The sequence below is a fragment of the Pelecanus crispus genome, chromosome 7 (genome assembly GCF_030463565.1).
Source record: "Pelecanus crispus isolate bPelCri1 chromosome 7, bPelCri1.pri, whole genome shotgun sequence".
In the NCBI taxonomy this organism is placed as follows: domain Eukaryota; kingdom Metazoa; phylum Chordata; class Aves; order Pelecaniformes; family Pelecanidae; genus Pelecanus; species Pelecanus crispus.
Genome location: NC_134649.1, coordinates 30,919,101 through 30,939,616, shown reverse-complemented (window position 1 = coordinate 30,939,616; position 20,516 = coordinate 30,919,101). Strand labels below are relative to the sequence as shown.

At 42.2% G+C, this 20,516-nt stretch overlaps 1 protein-coding gene and 1 pseudogene across 1 annotated transcript; one reads left to right on the top strand and one right to left on the bottom strand.

The window, feature by feature from the left end:
• The first annotated feature begins 239 nt into the window (after positions 1 to 239).
• NOL8 (nucleolar protein 8) lies at positions 240 to 15,626 on the top strand. Its single transcript, XM_075713694.1, has 18 exons — positions 240 to 305; positions 850 to 1,011; positions 1,180 to 1,242; positions 2,183 to 2,261; positions 2,567 to 2,714; positions 3,578 to 3,646; positions 3,965 to 5,896; positions 6,176 to 6,289; positions 6,731 to 6,733; positions 7,539 to 7,658; positions 7,986 to 8,070; positions 8,918 to 9,062; positions 10,611 to 10,694; positions 11,449 to 11,726; positions 13,537 to 13,663; positions 14,102 to 14,172; positions 15,165 to 15,247; positions 15,573 to 15,626. The coding sequence occupies exons 2-18, from the start codon at positions 873 to 875 to the stop codon at positions 15,624 to 15,626; spliced, it is 3,594 nt and encodes a 1,197-aa protein (XP_075569809.1). The 5' UTR covers positions 240 to 305; positions 850 to 872.
• Positions 15,627 to 17,072: 1,446 nt separating this feature from the next.
• LOC142593945 (E3 ubiquitin-protein ligase PHF7-like) lies at positions 17,073 to 20,272 on the bottom strand (annotated as a pseudogene).
• Positions 20,273 to 20,516: the final 244 nt, after the last annotated feature.

Below are 20,516 nucleotides of genomic sequence, written 5' to 3'. Positions count from 1 at the left end.
CATGCCCCCCTCGCGAAACAGCAGAGCCACTTGAAGGGCAGCTTCCGAGGCCGTTATTCGAGATGATTGGAAAAGCATTATTGTGTTAGCTACTTCCTTCTTTTTTGGGGTTTTTTTTTTTGTTCATGTCTTGCGGAAAATTCCCCTACATTTCTTCCTGGTTAGTTACGACCAAACTGCCTGCGGTCACAAGACCAACCCGTGTGTTCCCGTCACACTTGACCGGCCGGAAACAAGAAACCCGAAAGAGACGATAAGACAATGAGAATCGAACAGCCGCAGGAGGAGGAACCCTTTCTTTCCGGGTGAGCGCTAGGAAGGGATGCGAGGGGGAAGATTAATTGCGTGGCGCGACGAGGATCGCACATGGAGGCGGTGAGGGAGGGTTACAGCGTCTCTTCGGGGTGGCGGTGCCCCGGGGCTGCGGTGGGGGGCTCTCGGCCGGTGCCTCGGCCTCTCCTGGGAGGTGGGAGTTGGAGCTGAATGCGGCTCTACCGCCTCGCTTAGAAAAATCCTTAGAAAGGTTATATTGCTAAGAGCTGTCTACGCTTATTGCCATGCACCCAGTTGTATGCTTCAAGTTTTTCTTTTTGGTTTTTTTTTAAAAAAAAAACAAAAAAACACCAACCCAACACCTAAATCGTGGTTACTTACAGCAATGCAGTGTTTACTGGTACTGGACTGGAGCAGAGCGTGTAACCTAGTGCAAAGCAAAGGAGCACACTTAAAAGGTTCTTTGCGGAGGACTTCTGATGTTCTATTATTTGCTGTTATGATTGCATTAACACCTACAATGTAAGTGTTAGTGAACTGTTACCTTCTTACAGGGAAAATGTGTGTGCGTTACAGGTGTGACAGCTTGACTTTTCAACATGGAGAAGAAACAAGTTTCAAAACGCTTATATATTGGAGGGCTTGGCCATACGGTTTCTAAGGCTGAACTGCAAGAAAGATTTGGCAAGTTTGGGCATGTTTTGGATGCAGAGATTATTACCAGAAAAGATGATCAGGGTAACAGTTTTGCATCATCCTTTAAAGATTAATTGTTTTTTCAATTTGTAGTGTGAAATGGAATTTTTGCTTCAGAGACACTTTATTTTCAGGAAATAGCTTAATTTTCAGTTTTAAAGGAAGCACTGAAATTACATAGAAATTAACTGAATGTTTATCATTGAACAGGGAACCCTGTGAAAACTTTTGGTTACATCAGTGTCAGCATTTCTGATGCAGATCTCAGAAAGTGTAAGTACATTTTTAAATTTTTTTTAAGTAATTTATGTTTTTGAGCATTAGTGATAATGCATCTGATGTCAAATCGGGATGTGGTCAAGGTAGACCCTGTTTCATACTGTTAGATTCATTCCATTTGCTTTAAGATGCAATTTCAAGGAATTTGCTTTATTGGAGTTTTCAGTAGGTAGATGTAAGCAGATTAAAAAGATTGCTTGTGACTGAAATAAGTGATTTATGAGTTTGTTCTAACCCTTTTATGAAAAGGTATAGGAAATGTGTTTTAAACGCTTTCATCAGGTCCATAAAACATTAGAAGTGACTTGATGTGAGAGGAAACCCAGGAGGAGACTTTATATAAAGCATGCTTCTGTTAAAGCAATTTTACAAATCCCAAAATAGTTGGAGTACAAAACTACTGGCAGGGTTATAAAAACACCTGTGTACCTATAGCTGAAGAGAGGGATTGGTAATATGCCCTTTTATCTGGAGAATGTTGCCATTAGGAATAGGAAGGCTGTTTTGAGAGCAACTAAAAGCTAACCCAGCCCTTGATACTTAACTTCCTTAAGTTCTAAGTACAACACTTTTCCCTTTGGTTTTCAGTACTCCTTAACTGTGTTTTTCAAAGTACAGAAGAAGTAGAGAAGAGCCTGTCTGACAGTAGTATAGAAACTTCAGGATACATGTATCTGTATTGTCATGTTCGTACTTGAACTGAACCATAGAGACTTCAATGACTTTTGAAGTCAGAACTGTAATTTTGGATGTAGACCTTCTTGTGTAAGATAAGGGTATTAGACCTCTCATATACAACCTTAAATCAGGTGAGTGATGGAGTATAAGATCATGCTAAAGAAACTTCAAGCTATCATAGAACGAGGCATATTTAAGTCTAAGGTGTATTTTTTTAATGTAGAAAGAATTTATTTCCCATCTCCTTGTTTTGCAGGCATGTCAATTTTAAATAAAACAAAATGGAAAGGGGGGACACTGCAAATTGAGTTGGCCAAAGAAAGCTTTTTGCACAGGTAACAGTCATTTTTTAAAAAGTATGTTGTTGCTGAAGTTACCCTTTTTCTGTTTATCTGATAACATTATGCCTGTGTTTTCATGTGCTATGCTTTTATTCTTACTTGTTTTTATTGACATTCATGGACTGTTGATGCATATTAGATACTGCAATGTGTTTTGCATCATTATTCCTTTAAAGGTAGCAGATACGCTAATTCCTGAGGTAGTGAATGGTTACTGTTCTGTGGGAGAGGGTTGCTGCCAGCTATAATTTAGCACACAGGCAGACCTTTTTTTATATATGATGTACTTTTTGGTACAGGCTTGCCATGGAGAGGGAGGAAGCAAAGCTGCAGAAAGAAAAGCCACAGAGAAATGAGAAAGCACGTTTGTTAGAATCACTGAAAAAGGCTGGAGTTGTAGACTTTCACATGAAAGCAGTACCAGGTACAGAGGTGCCAGACCATAAGGTATGGTGGGGTAGACGTACAGAGAATTAAAACAAAACCCAGAATTGGGCACAAGCTTATTACATCTAAATTTATGTTAAATTGCCATGTTTTATGTAAAGAAACTTTTATTAAGTGTGACAGTACAACTTGTGAAAAGTAGTCTGAAGAAATACCTTATATGTAGACATGAAGAGTGTTCCTGTCATTCTTTATAATGACTGGAAATAATCTTGATCAGACTGTCCTCTCTTGTGTTAAGTTAGTATATGCTTTGTTACTTGTTTATGTTGGGAGTATCTTTGTATCACCCTTAAAAGCATGTGAAGAGATTGTGTGTCTTATTTTTATACAGCATGTACATTTTTGACAGCTGGGTTGTCAGGAACTCATCATCACTGAGCATGCAAATTTAGGCAACAAAAATTACTACAAAGTTTTCAAAATTATTTGCTAAGCGCAGAATGTTTTTGGAGGGTGATGGGGGGATTTTTAATTTTTTAGTGGGAAAGGGGAAAAGGGCAAAATAATAGTGATCATGTCCTGTATAGTTACCACTGTTAATTCATAAACCAGAAGCTTTATATTAAAAATAGTACTTACAAAGTAAATAAATTAAGTTCTTTATTGTCACTCTTTATTTGTAGGTTGTAGAAATTTGGTTTTGTGGTTGGTTGGTTTTGGTTTGTTCTTTTTTTGAGAAGGAAACTGGCTGAGTTGCACAATACGAATATATCTCACTTAAGAGAGTAAACAAAAGAAGAATTAGTCACAGATGGTTCTTTTTTAGTGTTTCTGTTATCAAAGAATATACATCTTGTTTTATTCCAGGGTTACTTCCATTCCTGTTTTGCTTAACACTGATTATTTTTCTTTTCTTTTAGAAATGGGTTGTTGGTAAATTCGGCAGAGTCTTGCCTATTCTGCACCTTAGGAGTCAACAAAAAAATAAAATATCCTTTTCCTACTGGTTGGGCATAGGCATAATTCCCTTCTTTCTTTTGTCATATGGGTAAACATTTGCTTAATGGTCTTAATATTGACTACTATGTCATACTTGATTTACTGAATCCCTTAAGTAAATCTTGCAGGAAGTTTGTGTGATTTGAATAATTTTTTTTAGACTGCAAGTCAGTTGCTTAAAGGCTTATGGTCATAACATTAAAAAAGGCTCTTAGTTGTCCTTTCACCAGAATTTAGCCTGTTCATAAAGGCTGGAAGCCTGCTTGCTGAAAGAATCATGTTGTTTTAATTCCTTAACTCAGACTAACATTGTGAAATATGACCCATCAAAATACTGCCATAACCTTAGAAAGCTGGAGCCAGACTTGACACGTGTAGTTCCTATATCCGAGCTTACTTGGCATTTGGAAGGGAGAGATGACAGCATAAACAAGAAGCGGCAAGGAGAGTTCCCTGTAACTAAGAAGCCACCTAAAAAACTGAGACAACTGGGCAGTGAGGCTCTGAATGGAGCTGTAGTTCTCTCTTCTGGGTGCCAGTCATGTTCAAAAAACGCAGGCTCATCACAGCTAGATCAAAGATCAAAATCCAAGTCCAGTGAGAAGTCTAAATTGCCTCCATCAAGCAGTCTTAATAGTAAAATATCAGGGAGGGGTTTGCTAGCAGATAAAAGCAAAGTTTCTGGAGTTACAGCTCAAAATAATATGAGTCTTTCTGATAGTGACATTGATTCTGAAGAGGAAAGCAGAGCAATGGTAAAGAAAAGGACAGAAATACGGAAAGCGGAAAATGTTGAGACTGAAAGTGACCAGTTGGAAATTGATGGGGATAATTTTCAATTAAAATACAGTAGTCAGTGGTCCTTAAGCAATCCAGATGCCATGAAGAAAGCTATCAAAGGAAGTTCTAGAGAGAAAGAGGCTGTGGAATGCGATAATGGTTATGATTCAGCAGATACAGATGAAATCATTGCTGGAAGTAAAACTCCAGATCTAAGTAGCAGGAAAACTGCAATTTTAGAAGATTCTAAACAGGTGAAGGTGGAAAATAAAGAAATACTAACTAACAAAAAATGTGATTTGGTAAATGACTCCTCACTGAAAACTAAAAATTTAAAAGAAAAATACATTGAAAGAAAAGGGAAAATTAAAAAATCCAAAATTGCTGCCTTGCAGAGTACAGCAGTTAACAGTGCAACAAAGACAAGTGATAGTGAAAGCTCTTATTCAGAGCATGAGAAAGAGGAGTCTGAAATCAGTTCTGATTATGAATCTTTGATGCAAAACTGTTACCGCTTAGACCTTACATTAGATGACTTAAAAATATTAGCTACTGAAAACACTGGGACACCAGTAGAAGAATCAGACAGTACACAGAGTTCTGGTGAGCACAGTGTTGAAGAAAATTCTGAGGGTAATGTTGTAAATAAAAGAAAACTTTCCAAATTTCACCCTGCAGTTAAAAAAAAATGTATCTGTCCTGAAGATGTAGTTGCTACAATTTTAGCAGGGGAGGAGAATGTTGATGAAGAAAGCTCCAAGGGACAAAATTATTCGCATTTGAAATATCAGCCCTTCAGAGGGATGGGGTCCCTTTGTGAAAAAGAGTTAACTAAGGACAGCACTGGTTTAAAGAGGTCTGTAGAAAGTTTAGGTCTTGAAGCTTGTATTTCTTACTGTGGGGAGGAGTCATCTAAAAGGCAGTCTAAGAACTATCCACTGTATTCACTTGAAGTCAGCAGCAGTAGAAAGAGACAAAATATGCATTGTCAACAGCATAGGGAATTGTCAGATGCTGCCTCCTTAGCAGATGAGCGTGATCAGCCTGTTTCCTGGCCACGTTTACAAGGAAAGAGCAAAGATGTGAATTCTTTGCAAGAAGACCAAAACTCAGAGCATGGAGATGCTGTTCCTAGTACTGATCAGAGTGGAGATGAGAGCAGTGACATGGATAGTAATGCTGCAGTGTCACAGAAACATGTTAAACGACAACTAAAAAGCCCAAAACTGCTTTCAAAAAAATTGAAGAGGGATGTAAGCAATAAAAATCCAGACTGTGAAGCTAATAAACGTGAGAATGGGAAGACAAGCTGCCTGGAAAATAAGGAGCTTTGTCTTCATGCTACTGCTTCAAAAAATAAACAGTTGCAGGATAACCAGAGGAGGCTAGCAGCTCTAGAAGAGAGACAGAAGGAGAGAGAATTACAGAAGAAACTCATTCAAGGAGCTCTTTCAAATCTGGTAATTACACTCACAACTTTTATCTGAATAGTATGCAGGGAAATTAATAGATGTGGGTTAAGATATTTTAAAATTATATTCTGGGTTTTCTGATTTCATTGCCAGTTTTCTTTTGAGTGTATACAAAATGATGCATACCTAATTCCTGGATTGTCTCTAGAGTTGCAAGAGGAATAGTAGATTCCTCCTATCATGTCATGGAAATGTCTTTTAGATATTTATGTATGACTGTAGCAAGTATTTGATATGTTTTGACTTGACAGTTTTACTCTTGCATAGGATAGCCAGTCAGCAGGCAAGCATAAACACATCATATTCAATTCAGATGTGGAAAGTGAAGCTGAAGTAGATGAGATGTTGAAGAAAGATGCAAGTTTGGGAAATACGCATGAAGTAAGTGTTATTGGGAAAAAGTCCAGTATTCTGTAATGTAATTCCATATCAATATGACTATGCCTTTTATTGTGAAGACTGTTTTTCATAGTGAAGTAACAGGAAAAAAGTAGATGAGGTTTGAATTAATATGAATGATTCTTCTTTTTTTGCTAACATGAAACAGGTTTCAAAGAACTTAACCATGCATCTGTTCAAGCTGGAGACCTCAAGCTGGAGAACTTTGAGATTTGTATAAAAGATATTCTAACTGATAAAAAGAATGTTTAAGTTATAGGGCTTATGCATAATTAGTTTTGAAATTTCACTGCTTTTAGTCAAAGGAAGGGGAAGAGATTTGTCTTGAGTAGTATGGAAGGACTGTTTGCTCTTTCCAACACTGTGGACAAAGAATCTGTATGAATGCAGCGTCTTGTTTTTAAAGTGATGTTAGGGTCCAAGGAAGTTGTGTGGGACTTTCTCTTTACACCTTACCTAATTGAGACCTTATTTAGCAGACTCCTCAGGATTTTACTGCCATACTTTCAGCACAATTAATTATTTTCTGGAATATAACTTCTTATATCATCACATTTTTTAGTCACATCTCTGCTAAAACTTTAAACCATTGGTTTTACTTTTATTGGTTTTTTCCTTTCATAAATGTAGTAAGAATATGACCATTCTCACTATTTAATTAAAACCTTCTTTTCTCACTTTTCCTCACATTTAGCACTTTTTAAACATATATCTCTCTTACCCTGTATTTAGAATCCCTGCCCTGTATTTTTCTTTTTCTTTAAAAGAACGTCTGTTTCTATGGAAAATTGTTTCGAAGCCATGGAGTGCTTACCTTTTGTAATCATTGATGTTTATCAACTACTGAAACTATCCTAGAGTTTATACCATAAATGAGGCTTGTTCAGAAAGGGTATAATTAGACATTGATATTTTAAAATTTATCTCCCTTGACATAATCAGAAAGTTGGGGTTTTATACCTAACTCTCTCATATTGTAAAACCTGAGTTACCATTTACATGGATATTTTGCCTATGCTAAAATTTAATAGTCATAACTGTAAAACAGAATTGTACAAGGTGTGTATACAATATAAGATTTGAAGTGCATGGATCAACAAGTGAGCTCGTTGTTCTAGAAATCCGCTTTTTCAGATAAACTGGAAAGCTCATGAGCAAAGTTGATACTGATTTATTTTCTCAAGCTTATGTAAATGGCTGCTTTTGTATATTTTCTTTTTGCTTAACAAAGGGTGAATCTGCTCCTAAAACTTCGGGGAAACTGTTTGAAAGCAGCGAGGATGAGCAAGATGATACAGACAATGAGAGATTCAAAATTAAGCCCCAGTTTGAAGGCAAAGCTGGTGAAAAAGTGAGTGAACCCATTACTGTAATTTAGTTCTTTTCTAAGTCACCATAACACCACTTCAGAAGAACATAACGTGTAGGTTTGCATACTTGCTGAATATAATTTTGACAAATCTTGCAATAGAATTCTCTTAAATAGAGGAAACAATGTGTGTTGGGGCATGGGAGAGGTTTCTCTGATACTGGCATCTTTGAATACAAAGAAATTTCTAGAAAAGGCATCAAGAGCTGAAGGTTATTAGTAAGTTGCCATAACTATAGTAAAAAAAAGTTACTGACTGTTATGATTTTCTTCTCCACTGCTTAATAGGATCTATTTCATTTTGTTTAGCTCTTGAAATTGCAATCACGATTTGGCACAGATGAAAGATTTCGCATGGATGCTCGATTCCTTGAAAGTGACAGTGAAGAAGAAGGTAAACCTGCTTGTATTTCCTGGTTAATGATAGTAATAAACATATATCATGAAGCCTTAATTTTGGATGCTTGAAGCAACTTATGGACTACTTTAGCTTCTTTGGTGGTTCCTTAAAGAACATAACCCAACTCTGTTGTTGCTGTGCATAGTATATATTGGTAGCGGTGTTTCCTTAAATGTGTATGTTGCAAAAGTATTTGTAATAGCTGAATGAGATGTACTTGGTTGATAAATTGACATTTTTTTAGTACAGGATGGTATCAGAATGTTTATCCATGTTTTTCACAGGATAAGTGGTAAGTTATTAAAATAAGCTTTTTGACCATTACATTCATTTAAACTGTTTGTTTTGTAGTCATCCTGCAGTCCATGGCTGATTTGGCAGCCTTAGAAAGGAAGATTTTTTTTTTTTTTTTTAAAAAAAAAAAAAAAAAAACAGCAGAAGGCAGAAAAGCTGAAAAAGGCAAAATTTTTAAAATATTTCTTTCCCCCCCAACCAAAAATTAACCTAGTTTTCAAGATTCAGAATTTGTTTCTGAAACTTAAATTTTGTAGAGATCAGAACTAGGCAGCATCTGTCAGTGGCAGAGTAGTTGCACAGTTATGTGATATCAGCAGGGAACAGGTTAAATAACTGATCTGATTTTCAAATGAAGTAGATGCCCATGACATTTCTAATCAAAGACTTTCTACAGTGCAAGGAAGAAAGCCGCTAAGTGGCTTTAAAATAAAAGCGTGTTGATGTGTGTGAGCTCTTCTAATATTTTTGTAATGGTATATATCAAATACTACAGGCTTACTCAGGTCATAGTGAGTTAAAAATAATGTATTTATTTTTCTCTTAGCAGAGACAAACATCTTGAAGGCAGATGAGGAAGAAGAGCTTGCTGTGGAGAAAAAGAAAAATCTGCAAATACTGGGAAGCCTCTTGAATATCAACCTGGAACACCCTAAGCCAACTAAAACAGCCACAAGTGCTAAGAAATTCATGTATGAATCACCCATTATCAGAAAAGAAGGGATTTTAGGAAGGCTTAATTTTTGCCAGTGTTTCACAACTAAAATTTCTGCCTAGCTGACTGAGAAAAGTATTTCCTTCTCTGTTATGTGCAATTGAAGTTAGCCTTTAATGCAGTTTCCCAACTTGAGTGTTCCAATTGATTATACAGCTGGTAATTGTCATTATTTTAGGGAAAAAATTATTGGATGCCTGCTTGAGTTTCTTCTACTGGATTCTGAATGATTGGATTGTTGGTTATGAAAACTAATATTTTAATAAGTCCTTGCCTGTGTAAGATACATTTCTGTTCTCGGTGGAGACAAACTTAAGTTGGCTAAACAAAGAACATGTGAGCTGGGCAGTAGGTCAGTAAGTTAGAGTCTAACTTCCATAGCAGTTAATAAGGTTATTGTTTTCTCTGGCCTACAGGTGACTAGCATCAAACTTCTTTTTCAGTGGAGAATTTTTTTTTTTTACTTATCTGTATTTCTGATTTTGAGAAATTTCTTCATTAGATCAGGAATTTGTTACATGTTGCTATTGGGCATGCTCTAACCTTCCATTAGCAGATGATGAGATAGGTTCGGAAATGTACTATTGGAAGTATTGTGACGTTTAACTATGCACTTTAACAGAAATTGGTCTGTGGAATGAATTCGTGGAAGTTAGTAGTGTTAAAGGTAATGCAATAGCATGCAATTAGTAAACTTTTACTGACAGTCACGATTGGAGTTGCATCAGTTGACTGCTGACTGCTAAATACCATTGTGACTGCTGCACAATCGTATTTAATTCTATGACTTCTGTACAAATTTTCATGTATTTTCTAAAGACTAAGCAGAGGGGGAAATAATCTGTGCAACCCCAGAGGTCATCTTAGGAAAGTTGTGAATGTCAGTGTTCTCTAATACTCAGTTAATGATACAGTATGTAACCATTTAAAAGCAGTTAATTTACGCTGTAAGCATTAATTCAGGGAGAGGAGGGGAAATAAGTGATTACCTTCTTGCATTGCCATAAGGCAACGTGGGCTTTGCTACGCTAGTATTGGGGTCAGTCTAAACCTTAGACTGCTTTAGCTGAAAGTCCCTAAAATGTTTAAATTTTGAAAGGTGGGCATAATGTTTTTTTGGTTTGGGGTTTTTTTGGGGGTGTTTTTTTTTTTTCTTTTTTACCCCCCTTGGACTATTTGAATTTATGCAATGTTTGGTACTAGAAGAAATAGATAGATGTATTGATATGGATAGCTATATTGGTATTGCTCCTGAAAAGATCAACAGGTACAGGTATAAACTTACTGCATAACTCACAACTTGAGGTCTATGTTTTGTATGAAATACCACAATTTCCTGTTTGTAATTTTTCCTGACTGGGACACTGACTAGCAGTACTTTTTAAATGCCAGTTAGATTTTGGATTGATTTGGAGCTTTTTTGGTAAAGAAGTCAATGTGAATTTGAATCTGACTGTAAAGGTCTAGGGTAGCTTTCAGCTGAGCATCTAGAATATCTCATGGTTTTTCCTTTCTATTTTTATAGAGATATTAATGCCCTCCGCTATGATCCCACAAGACAGGACCATGCAGTTTTTGAAAAGAAACAAAGTGCTACAGAAAAAGAGAGGTAATATTACAGCTTGGTAACTATAATTGTGATGTTTCTTCCCATGGAAAGATGGCTATAGTGGAAGACTGAGTTTGAAACTATGCAGACTGCTCTGTTTTTTCTTTAGTTCTTTCTGTTATTGCTAAAATCAAGATATAATAAGAATTGTGACCACTAAAACCACCATGTAGTATCTTTTCTTTCTAGTCCATCTATTCTCTGCATGCCATTTTCTGTCTTCCTTTCTCACCTTCAGGCTATCCCTTTGCTTCAAGTCATGGACTTTAAGATTTGCAAATCTGAGAAAAAAAATTAGCTCTTAACATTTCTTTCACTGGAAAACAAATCTGTCCTAATATCTTAATTTATATGCTATCACATATTAAGTGAAAAGTCAGGATGTGGTTAATTATAAAGTAGTCTTGTTCCTGCCTTTAGAGTCAAACCTCATGTTTCCCCACTGCTTAGCCTCAAAGGGTGGGTAAATTGCAAGAGGTGAAAAGAAATGGGTCAAAAAATCTAAACCAAAAGGATAGTCATGCTGCCCTATAAACCTATTTCTGGCAATAGGAAATATCCTATTGCCAGAACCTGGAATTGCTAAGAAAGAAAGGAAAAAAAAAAAACCAAAACCCCAAACCTTAAAAGTGAACTACTCATTAATGTGCTTAGATGAGTTTAGGAAGACATTAATAGCAAGGTTACCTCTTAGGGAACCTTTCCTTTAAAAATATATGTGCTGTGTTACTGTCCTTTAATGATCTCATTTCAGTAAAGCTAAAAGGAAGAAGAAGAGGGAAGAGAGTGAGAAACTGCCTGAAGTGTCTAAAGAAATATATTATGATATTGCTGTTGATTTAAAAGAGTTGTTTGGATCTTCAAAGAGCAAATCAGAAAAAAATGAAGAAATACCCTGGGACAAAGACGGTGCAGAGGACTCTACCCCACCTGACCATTTGGGTTCTAACGTTGGGAGTAACATAGCTCAGGAGTCTAGTGGTTTCACGTTTTCCTTCTTTGGAGACATGGAGGAGTCGGGCATGAAAGAAGGTAACAGCAGGGCATATATAGTAGTACAATTTCTAACAAGTAGCTTATGTCAGGCGCTGTAGAGTTAGTTAGAATTTCTACAGTATATAGAAATTCAGAATCCAGGGGACTTTCAGAGGCAAAAGTAAGTAATTATGCAAAATCATTATGATCTTCTCTTATACTTGCCAAGATTGTTGTAGCTTAATCACAGTTAATTCATGCTTGCATCCCAGGAATTTTGAAAGGGATGTTTTGAGAAGGAATTAAATTAAATTAAATATTATTTAACTGTTTTTTGAACAGTGATGGAAAAACTTGTCGTCCACTAAATTTCTCAAATAAACAGGGAAAAAGATTATATATAAGTCAAATCAGGTTTCATGTAAGCCAACAAGATTCTAAATAAAATGTATGTTAATTAAGGTAGTATTATGAGCAAAAGAAAATCTTAGTTGACCCCAGGATCCAAGAACGTTTTATTAACTGTTAACTGAAATAAATTTATTAACTGTTAACTGAAATACAAAAAAAAAAAAAAAAAAAAACCCAAAAAACCCCCACCAAAACCACAACAAAAAAAACCCCAACAAACCCCCACATTTCTGGTGACTTCAGAAAGTATTCAGTATCTTCTGAATGCAATAATACGGGTTTCAGAATATGTAAGAGATCTCTAGAACAAAGTGGAAAATAATCTGAGTGGAGATGTAGTTCAGAGTTCACAAAGATGATAGCACTGAAAACCATGCTTGAGCACTGTGGCTTATATTTGCTGTTGTTGTTATTAAATTATTGGTTTATATTGCATAAGAATCCTATTTGGTGGCAACAGGGCCCCTGTGCTAGCTCCTGTATTGACATGAACAAAATATAAGTCTCTCTCCATTGCATATACCTCAGTTGCTTATTTTTGTGATTTTGTTGTTGTTGTTTTTGTTTAACCTGATTTAAGATCACGTGTCATGTGAAAACCATGAAGGGACAACATGTAGATAGTCTTTTTTTGAGTACAAACTATGGATGTTTTGTGGACAATTTAAACCTGCAAATGCTCACTTTTTCCAAAGTAGAATTTTCTGATCTTTCTGTGGAATAAAATACTGCTTGTGTTTCATAGTCTGGTTACTGTTGGGGTTGGAAACTGTTTTATACTGCCAGAGAGAGGCAAGAGCTGTCTTCTCTGTTCTGGTCATCCAGATAAGTACTGTGCTTATACACTAAAAGAAAAGGGTACCATAGGTTCATAACCTCAGTTCTTTCGGTGAGGTGAAGTAGTAAGAGCTCAGGTATGTCTTTAAGTTACCACGTGTAAACTTGGGCTGCTGGCAACTGGCTGTTTATTCTATAGGCAGGAATACATACGTGAAAATAACATAGCTTAAACACACAGAAAGAATAAGCTAAGGCATTATGAGTTTCTTTGCAAAGGAACTTACTAAGATAGTTCACAGTGAAAGAAAGCTTTTATTCCAACTTCTGCAAGTTAAAAATATGAATAGGCACAATTACTCCCAAGTCAGTTGATAATGATTGTTAGATTGGAGTGACTGGATAGAACCCTGGACCCTAACAACGAGCTTCAGAAGAACTGCACTTTTTCCCTATGCTGTGATGATACTAGTTGTGAATTTTGAGGGTGAATTTGTGACATGAGAAAGGAAACTAAATTCATACCTGCCCAGAGGGTGGTAGAAAACCTAAGAGGGGAGGTTTCTGTCCTTATTAAATCTGTCTTTTCCGATTTAAGTGTTTAACTTAAAGTAGAAATTTTTACTGGCAAGTAGGGGAAAAATCTGATTTTTTTTTTTTAATTGTGGTATTATTGCAGAGCCCTACATACTTGAAACAATAAAACCTGTAAAAGTCGCATGGCAAGAAGATCCACGTTTCCAAGACAGCAGTTCTGAGGGTGATGATGAACCAGAAGCATCAGAAAGTGAAAGGGACAAAGAAATGCAAGTTATATTTGTATTTGCTGTCTACTTGGCTGTAGTAGTTTGCTATGAAAATATTAATAGCGGCACTCAGGTCATGGGAAACTAACATCTTTGTTCTACATCTCTGAACAATGGAAGTTGTCTTAGGAAACCATTCCTTGTTGCACAGAATGTAATATTAAGAAATCCCAATACCACATGTGATTTGAAGTTGAATGTAAAAGCTGAGTTTCTAGCTCAGTGCATGAGAACTTAACTGGGTAGTGGGTTTGGCCAAAAGTCAAATATCTATTAAGTTTTCTTAAGAAACGCTTTTTTAATAGAAGGCTATATTTGGTCACTATGGAGCAATGTTCTTCAATGCATAGTATTTCTCTGAAGCATTACAGCTTTAACATGTGTTAATGAATTTGACAGTAATTTTTATGATGCTAAAATGCCTTTGTGTTTGTCTAGGTTTTTCTCTTTACCACGGACAGAAAGTGCTAGATTTTTCTTCTTCTCCAAAGATGATGAACGACTAAGAGGTATAACAGAACTTATTCACCCCTTTTTTTAACTCTTACTGAAATCCAGTGAGGAAAAAATACTGCACAGATGAGAGGTTTTAAAAAAAAAAAAAAAAAAAAAAGCAAATTTCCATCATTACTTGTGGTATGAATTGTGGTAGCACATCCCACGAGAAAGTCCTGGTAAAATAAATGCTGAACAGCTATCTTGCTTTCCTGTTTTCAGATAATTGCCTAATATGTGGCTGGTCTTTTAGGGCTTACCAAAAAAAAAAAAAAATCACTTGACAAGTTATCTAGACATTTTAGGTCCTTTCAGGCATATATGTGATCTTTAATTTTTTTCTGTGTTTCTGGTGTTATCATTAAGAATATTGAATATTCATATCAGACACATATGCCCACATGGTTCTTGATCCTAAATAATGTGGGGTTTTTTCTTGTGAATGTAATGAATTTCATATTTAAAAACAAAACCAACAACAAAACAAAGAAAAAAAACCACCAAAAAAGCCCCCAACCCACAGGCCACCAAAAAAATTGCTTTTGATATTTTATACAATAAATTATCAGGACATCCTTAAATAATGTTTGTTTCCTGAGACATATTAGATAACTATCGTTAAATGTATGTGTAAAAGTTACTGTGTTAATACAGTTATTGTACTATAATCTTCTATCTTACCTGATTAAAATTGAGCGAGCTAAAATTGAGCTCTGAATCCTTAGCAGGCATAAATTTTCTTGAGAGATGTGGGATAATGGTGCTGAGCTTTTAATGAAACAGATGCTGTTTCACTGCAATTTATGTTTCAGCATATTAAGGAAAACTGCTGCTGTCTTACATGTTTCTTAGTATGCAAGGCTGTAATACATAACACTTGTGGGGGCAAGAGAGGAATATGAAGAATAGGCTTTCTGGCTTTATTGCTGTGTTGCTCATGAGATTTACAAACAACAGCATATTCAGAACTGTTTAACCATATTAATTTGTTGTTTGTTTTGTGCAGAGGGCCCTAAGTTATTTTGTAGATCAGTAGACCTCAGTGAAGAAAAAGATGACTGGGAAGACAGACGTAGCTTATTGATTGAGGTGAGTATTTTAACATCTGTTATTTGGTAACTGCAGCTGAAAGTGCAGTGTGAGGAGGGAATGCAGCTGTTTATTTGCTTGATTTGCATTAAAAATTAATTCAGGACCCTTAGAAGGGCTTGAAACTTTATAATTACCAGGGAACTAAAAATTTTTAGTATAGAAGTGTGTATAACATCATGTTGTGACGTCCAGTCAGGTAAATTACTGAATCTCTGTATTGTACAGGACGAGTTACTTTACTGCATGTAAAAAAAGTATTTGAGACAAACGGGTGAATTTAGAAACTTCTCATAATATTATCTTAAAATTTAAATATTTTTAGGAATGCCGGAAGAAGCATAAGGATGCAAGAAGGAAAGTAAAAGCAAAACAATAAATCTTCCTTATGTTACTGGTCAGAAATGTTTCATGTTTCTTCTTTGAAGAAGTTGCAGAAAAATGTTATTTTCAAAATACTAGTCTTTAAAAGATGTAATAGGAAATAATATTGTGAAATACTGTAAAACTTTGTTTCTAAATAGGTACATGTTTATTGTGTCAATTCAATGTTTGTACCAAGGTTTGGGGTTTTTGTCTGTATGGTTTAAATGTGACTTGCTGCTTTCCAAGATTTTTGAGAATTTGATCATGAAACACAGACATTACAGGGATATTTTGCTGTGTTCTCAGGCCTCAGTGCTGAACAGGGTTCAGAAAAAACAGGTAGCTCTGTCTCTGTAATAGTATATAACCTGTATTCTGCCGCACATAACGGAGCTCCTGTTTGAAATAGATTTACAAATACTTGGAATGCGTTATTTCCACACTAAAGGTCTACCACAAGTTTATGAAAATATATATGTAATAGGGAAGACATATGAAAAGGATATATTTCTATTTCTTAAGAGAGCTGATATTTCTACTTTTTAATTCAGTCTCTATAATAATAAATACTTGCTGCTGGTCGCCAACAGGAGGGAAATCCTTTTGGACGACTGACACTTCCCAGGCCCCTTGTTACCCTCCCGTAGAGCACACGTGATTTTTTTGCTCTCGAGGGCGTATGACAGGACTCAAGCCCTCAGCAACAGGTACTGCTCTGACTCTCCTGAACTCTGTGAAGTCCTTGCCGGGTGTTTGCAATCTCTATTACAAAGGGTTTCTTGGCTTACACTGCAAGAAGGAAGCCTTCAGTTGGTACGGCAGCAATCACGTTGGGGAACAAGGCCCGCAACTGGGCAACGGGGAATGCCTTTTGGCTCCTGTAGCAACACAATCTACAGCAATCTTCATGTCACAAATACAGATGTGACACTGAACTTAACGTTCAGAGAAAAGCAGCTTTGCCGCTTTGCCACAATTCTCACTAAGCTAGGCAACTTAGAGGATAGGAAATCGGTTATAGCCTTGTCCAGAAGGAAACAGAGTTGAAGCGTGTCAAAAATCGCTGGCGCCGGGGCACGTGATTTTGGGGGGCGAGCCGCGAGGGCCATGGCGCGTGGGCGGGCACAGCCCACTTTGGCAGGAGATGGGTGGCGGCGCCGACTGGGCCGTGCCGGGCCACCCTCCTGGGGGCGGGGGCAGAGACCCCCGGTCCCGGGCGTGGGTGTGAACTTCCCCCGGGGAAACTGAGCAGGCTGCGGGGCCAGCGAGGCCCGAAGCACACGGCCATGGCGCTGGGGAGCCGGCCAAGGCCAGCCCGCAAGGAGGGAGGTCTGGGGAAGGTGCTGCCAACCGTCAGTGGAGAAGACAACCGTCTGGGCCCAGCCGCTAACGCTGCCCCTCGAGAAAGGGAGAGGAGGAGGAAGGCGACACATGCGCGTGGCATCTCCCGCTGCAGTCATTAACGGCCACCTTTATTGTGCCGGCGGAGGGGGATCAGGGCCAGCACTCGGGGACGGCGCACGGCTGGTCCCGTGGCGGCGTTCGGGCCGGCTGTAAGGAGTTTGGGCCCGACGTTGCAAGTGGGAGCGCTCTCGCATCCGCGCGGGCCCAGGGGGGCTGGAGCGGCTGCTGCTCTGGAGCGCTGGCGAGCCGAAGGAGGGCCCCGATGGCAGCTGGCTGGCGGTGCTGGGGCTGCTGGTCTCGTGTGCCGCGGAGCTGTGGGACGGCCCCAGCGCGGCCTGGCTGGCGGTGCTGCTCCCAGCACTGGGTGCTGCTGTGCGGCTGCTCTCAGGGCATCCCGTGGGCCGGCTGTAGGGCTTTTGGGCCCGACGCTGCAACCGGGAGCGGTTTTGCGTGCGGTCGGGCCCAGGTGGGCTGGAGCGGCTGCTGCCCTGAAGCACTGGGGAGCCGTGGGATGGCCCTGATGCCGCATTGCTGGGGCTGCTGGCCTCTGGTGCCAGGGAGCCGTGGGACGGCCCTGATGCCGCCTGGCTGCGAGCGCTGGGGCTGGTGGTCTGCGGTGCTGGGGAGCCGCAGGAGGGCCCCGATGGCAGCTGGCTGGCAGCGTTGCGGCTGCTGATGTCGGGTGCTGCGGAGCTGTGGGCCAGCCCCAGCGCGGCCTGGCTGGTGGTGCTGCTCCCAGCACTGGGTGCTGCTGATGTGCGGCTGCTCTCAGGGCATCCTGTGGGCCGGCTGTAGGGCTTTTGGGCCCGACGCTGCAACCGGGAGCGGTTTCGCGTGCGGTCAGGCCCAGGTGGGCGGGAGCGGCTGCTGCCCTGAAGCACTGGGGAGCCATGGGATGGCCCTGATGCCGCCTGGCTGCGAGCGCTGGGGCTGGTGGTCTGCGGTGCTGGGGAGCCGCAGGAGGGCCCCGATGGCAGCTGGCTGGCAGCGTTGCGGCTGCTGGTGTCGGGTGCCGCGGAGCTGTGGGCCGGCCCCAGCGCGGCCTGGCTGGTGGTGCTGCTCCCAGCACTTGGTGCTGCTGCTGTGCGGCTGCTCTCAGGGCATCCTGTGGGCCGGCTGTAGGGCTTTTGGGCCCGACGCTGCAACCGGGAGCGGTTTCGCGTGCGGTCGGGCCCAGGTGGGCGGGAGCAGCTGCTGCCCTGAAGCACTGGGGAGCCATGGGATGGCCCCAATGCCGCCAGGCTACCAGTGCTGGGGCTGCTGGTCTCCGTTGCTAGGGAGCCGTGGGATGGCCCTGATGCCACCTGGCTGCCAGTGCTGGGGCTGCTGGTCTCGGGGGCCAGGGAGCATTGGGATGGCCCCGATGCTGCCTGGCTGGTGGTGCTGGGGCTGCTGGGGCTGCTGGCCTCCGGAGCCGGAGATCCAAGAGACTGCCGTGATGCCGCCTGGCTGGTGGTGCCGGGGCTGCTGGTCTCGGGTGCCGGGGAGCTGTGGGATGGCCTCGATCCTGACTGGCTGGCAGTGCTGGGGCCGGTGAGCTCCGAGCTGTGACCGGAGGCTGTAAGGGGAGAAGCAGGAAGGTCAAGGGCACGGCCCCCCAGGCCCGGGGCAGGATAGGTGCCAGAGCGGTGCCCCCAGCCCTCCTGGAGCAGAGAGGCTCTGCCAAGCCCTCCCTGGGCACCCGCGGCCAGGACTCGCCTGGGCCCTGGCCCCAGCCCAGGGGCACGCGGCTGCTTTGCCTCTTACCGGTGCCCAGGCCAGCACAGCTGTCGCACTCCCAGCTGGCCGTGCTGTTCCTCCAGTAGGAGCAGCGTCTGTGGGTGCCCTCGGCAGCGCAGGAGCAGCACAGGAGCAGTTGCCAGGGCCTGGGGAAGCACACGGGTTCATGGCTGTGAGGACAAAGTGACGGCAGCACGGGCTTGTCCGGCAGAGCTCTTGTTCTTCGTCCTGCCGCTTCGAGCCCTTGGCCAGACAGAGATCCCGTGCAGAGCCGCGGGGTGCAGCTTTGGCAACTCACCCCTCTTCCTCTGCCTGCTCCCTGCCTCCTGGGCAAAGGCACTCACGGGCATCGCAGCGCCTGTGCCTCTCATTTAGTGCTGCGTATGCACGGCTGTTCTCCCATGATGGCAGTCTGATGGAGAAAGGAGAAGTGAGGAGCCCCTGCTGCCCGGCAGGGCATAAGGCAGATGCAGGGCATCCCTGCTCTTCCCCCCGCTGCCCTGTTTCCAACTCCTCCGTGAAGCGGAAGCCCAGACTCACGGGAGAGCGGAGGGCCAGGGCTGCAGGGGCAGGCCCTGGCAGGGCACAGCGCTCGCACCCTCCTGCCTCGTGAGCCGAGCACAAGGACACCAACCTGAAGGGGATTCGGATCCCCATGACGAGCATTTCCGAGAGGAAGAGATCCTTATCCCTACAGAGGGGGCACCGGAAGCAAGAGAAGCCAGCGCTCACAGCCTGTCCCTGCAGGAGTACCATAAGGAGCACGAGTTGAGGCCCTGGTGCTGCTGAGCGCCCGCCGTGCCCTGGGGGCGAGGGAGCGGCTCCTACCTGGATGCAGCCCCTGTGGAACCAGGCGTGTTGGCACGCTGGGCACACCATGGTGCCGTAGGACGTTCTGTCCTCCACAAGGTCCAGGCAGATGAGGCAGGTGGTGTTCTCCTCCGGAGCCGCCCCCACTGCCTGCTCTGGGCGGTGCTCCCAGCAGAAGGACCTGGGGGGAAGGGGAAAGGGACGGGCGAGGTGAGAAGTGCCGGGTCCTTCCCCGCCGGCGGCGAGGAGGGGAGAGGAGGTACCTGTACTGAGGGAAGAACTGGGTGACGCATCCACCCTCCACGGCACAGGGGAGATGGAAGCTGCGGTCGCAGCCCGTCTCCTGGCAGGCGATGGTGGCCCCGCTCTCGCCACAGACGAAGCAGTGCTGGAAAGAGCACAGCAGCCCCCATCAGCGGCAGCCTCGGCGCCCCCACAGGCAGCCCCACGCCTCCGGGCAGGGCGCAGGATGCGGCCGCTGCTGGGTCACACCGCGCAGATCTGCCTGGCGGACGAGGCTCCTGTGCTGGAGCCTCCCTCTGTGGAGCTGCTGGGAGCGAGACTTTTGTCCCAGAGCTGGTTGCAAGGGCTGGGGTTTCTTTCCTGGGGGCTGGGCTGGGCTCCCGCCAACCTCTCCCGGCTCCAATCTCCCTGTTCCTGTCAGGGCCTCACCTTCTGTGCTGCCCGCTCGACTGTCTGTCGAATATCCTCAGGGAGAAATCCCATGAGTCCTACTTCCTTGCCCCATTGCTGAAACAGCTCGCTGGCAAAAAACTGCAGAAGAGAACAGACGAGGAGCTGATGAGGAAGGAGAGCGTGGCAGGGAGTGCCTGTCGCAAAGCTGGAGGGAGCCCCGGAGGAACTCACCAGGCAAAACACATGGGCACAGAGTCCTTGCTTCTCCAGCATGCACCCACAGACATCCGGGTCAGCCTCTGCCCGGCGACACAGCATGCATGCTGCGGGGGGA

Bases quoted from the DNA above. Each gene is read 5' to 3' on its own strand.
- NOL8 (XM_075713694.1), top strand. From the start codon at position 873: ATGGAGAAGAAACAAGTTTCAAAACGCTTATATATTGGAGGGCTTGGC. The intron at 3,647-3,964 runs ATATCCTTTTCC...ACTCAGACTAAC, and splicing joins GGAGTCAACAAAAAAATAAA to ATTGTGAAATATGACCCATC. The intron at 10,695-11,448 runs GTAATATTACAG...ATCTCATTTCAG, and splicing joins AGTGCTACAGAAAAAGAGAG to TAAAGCTAAAAGGAAGAAGA.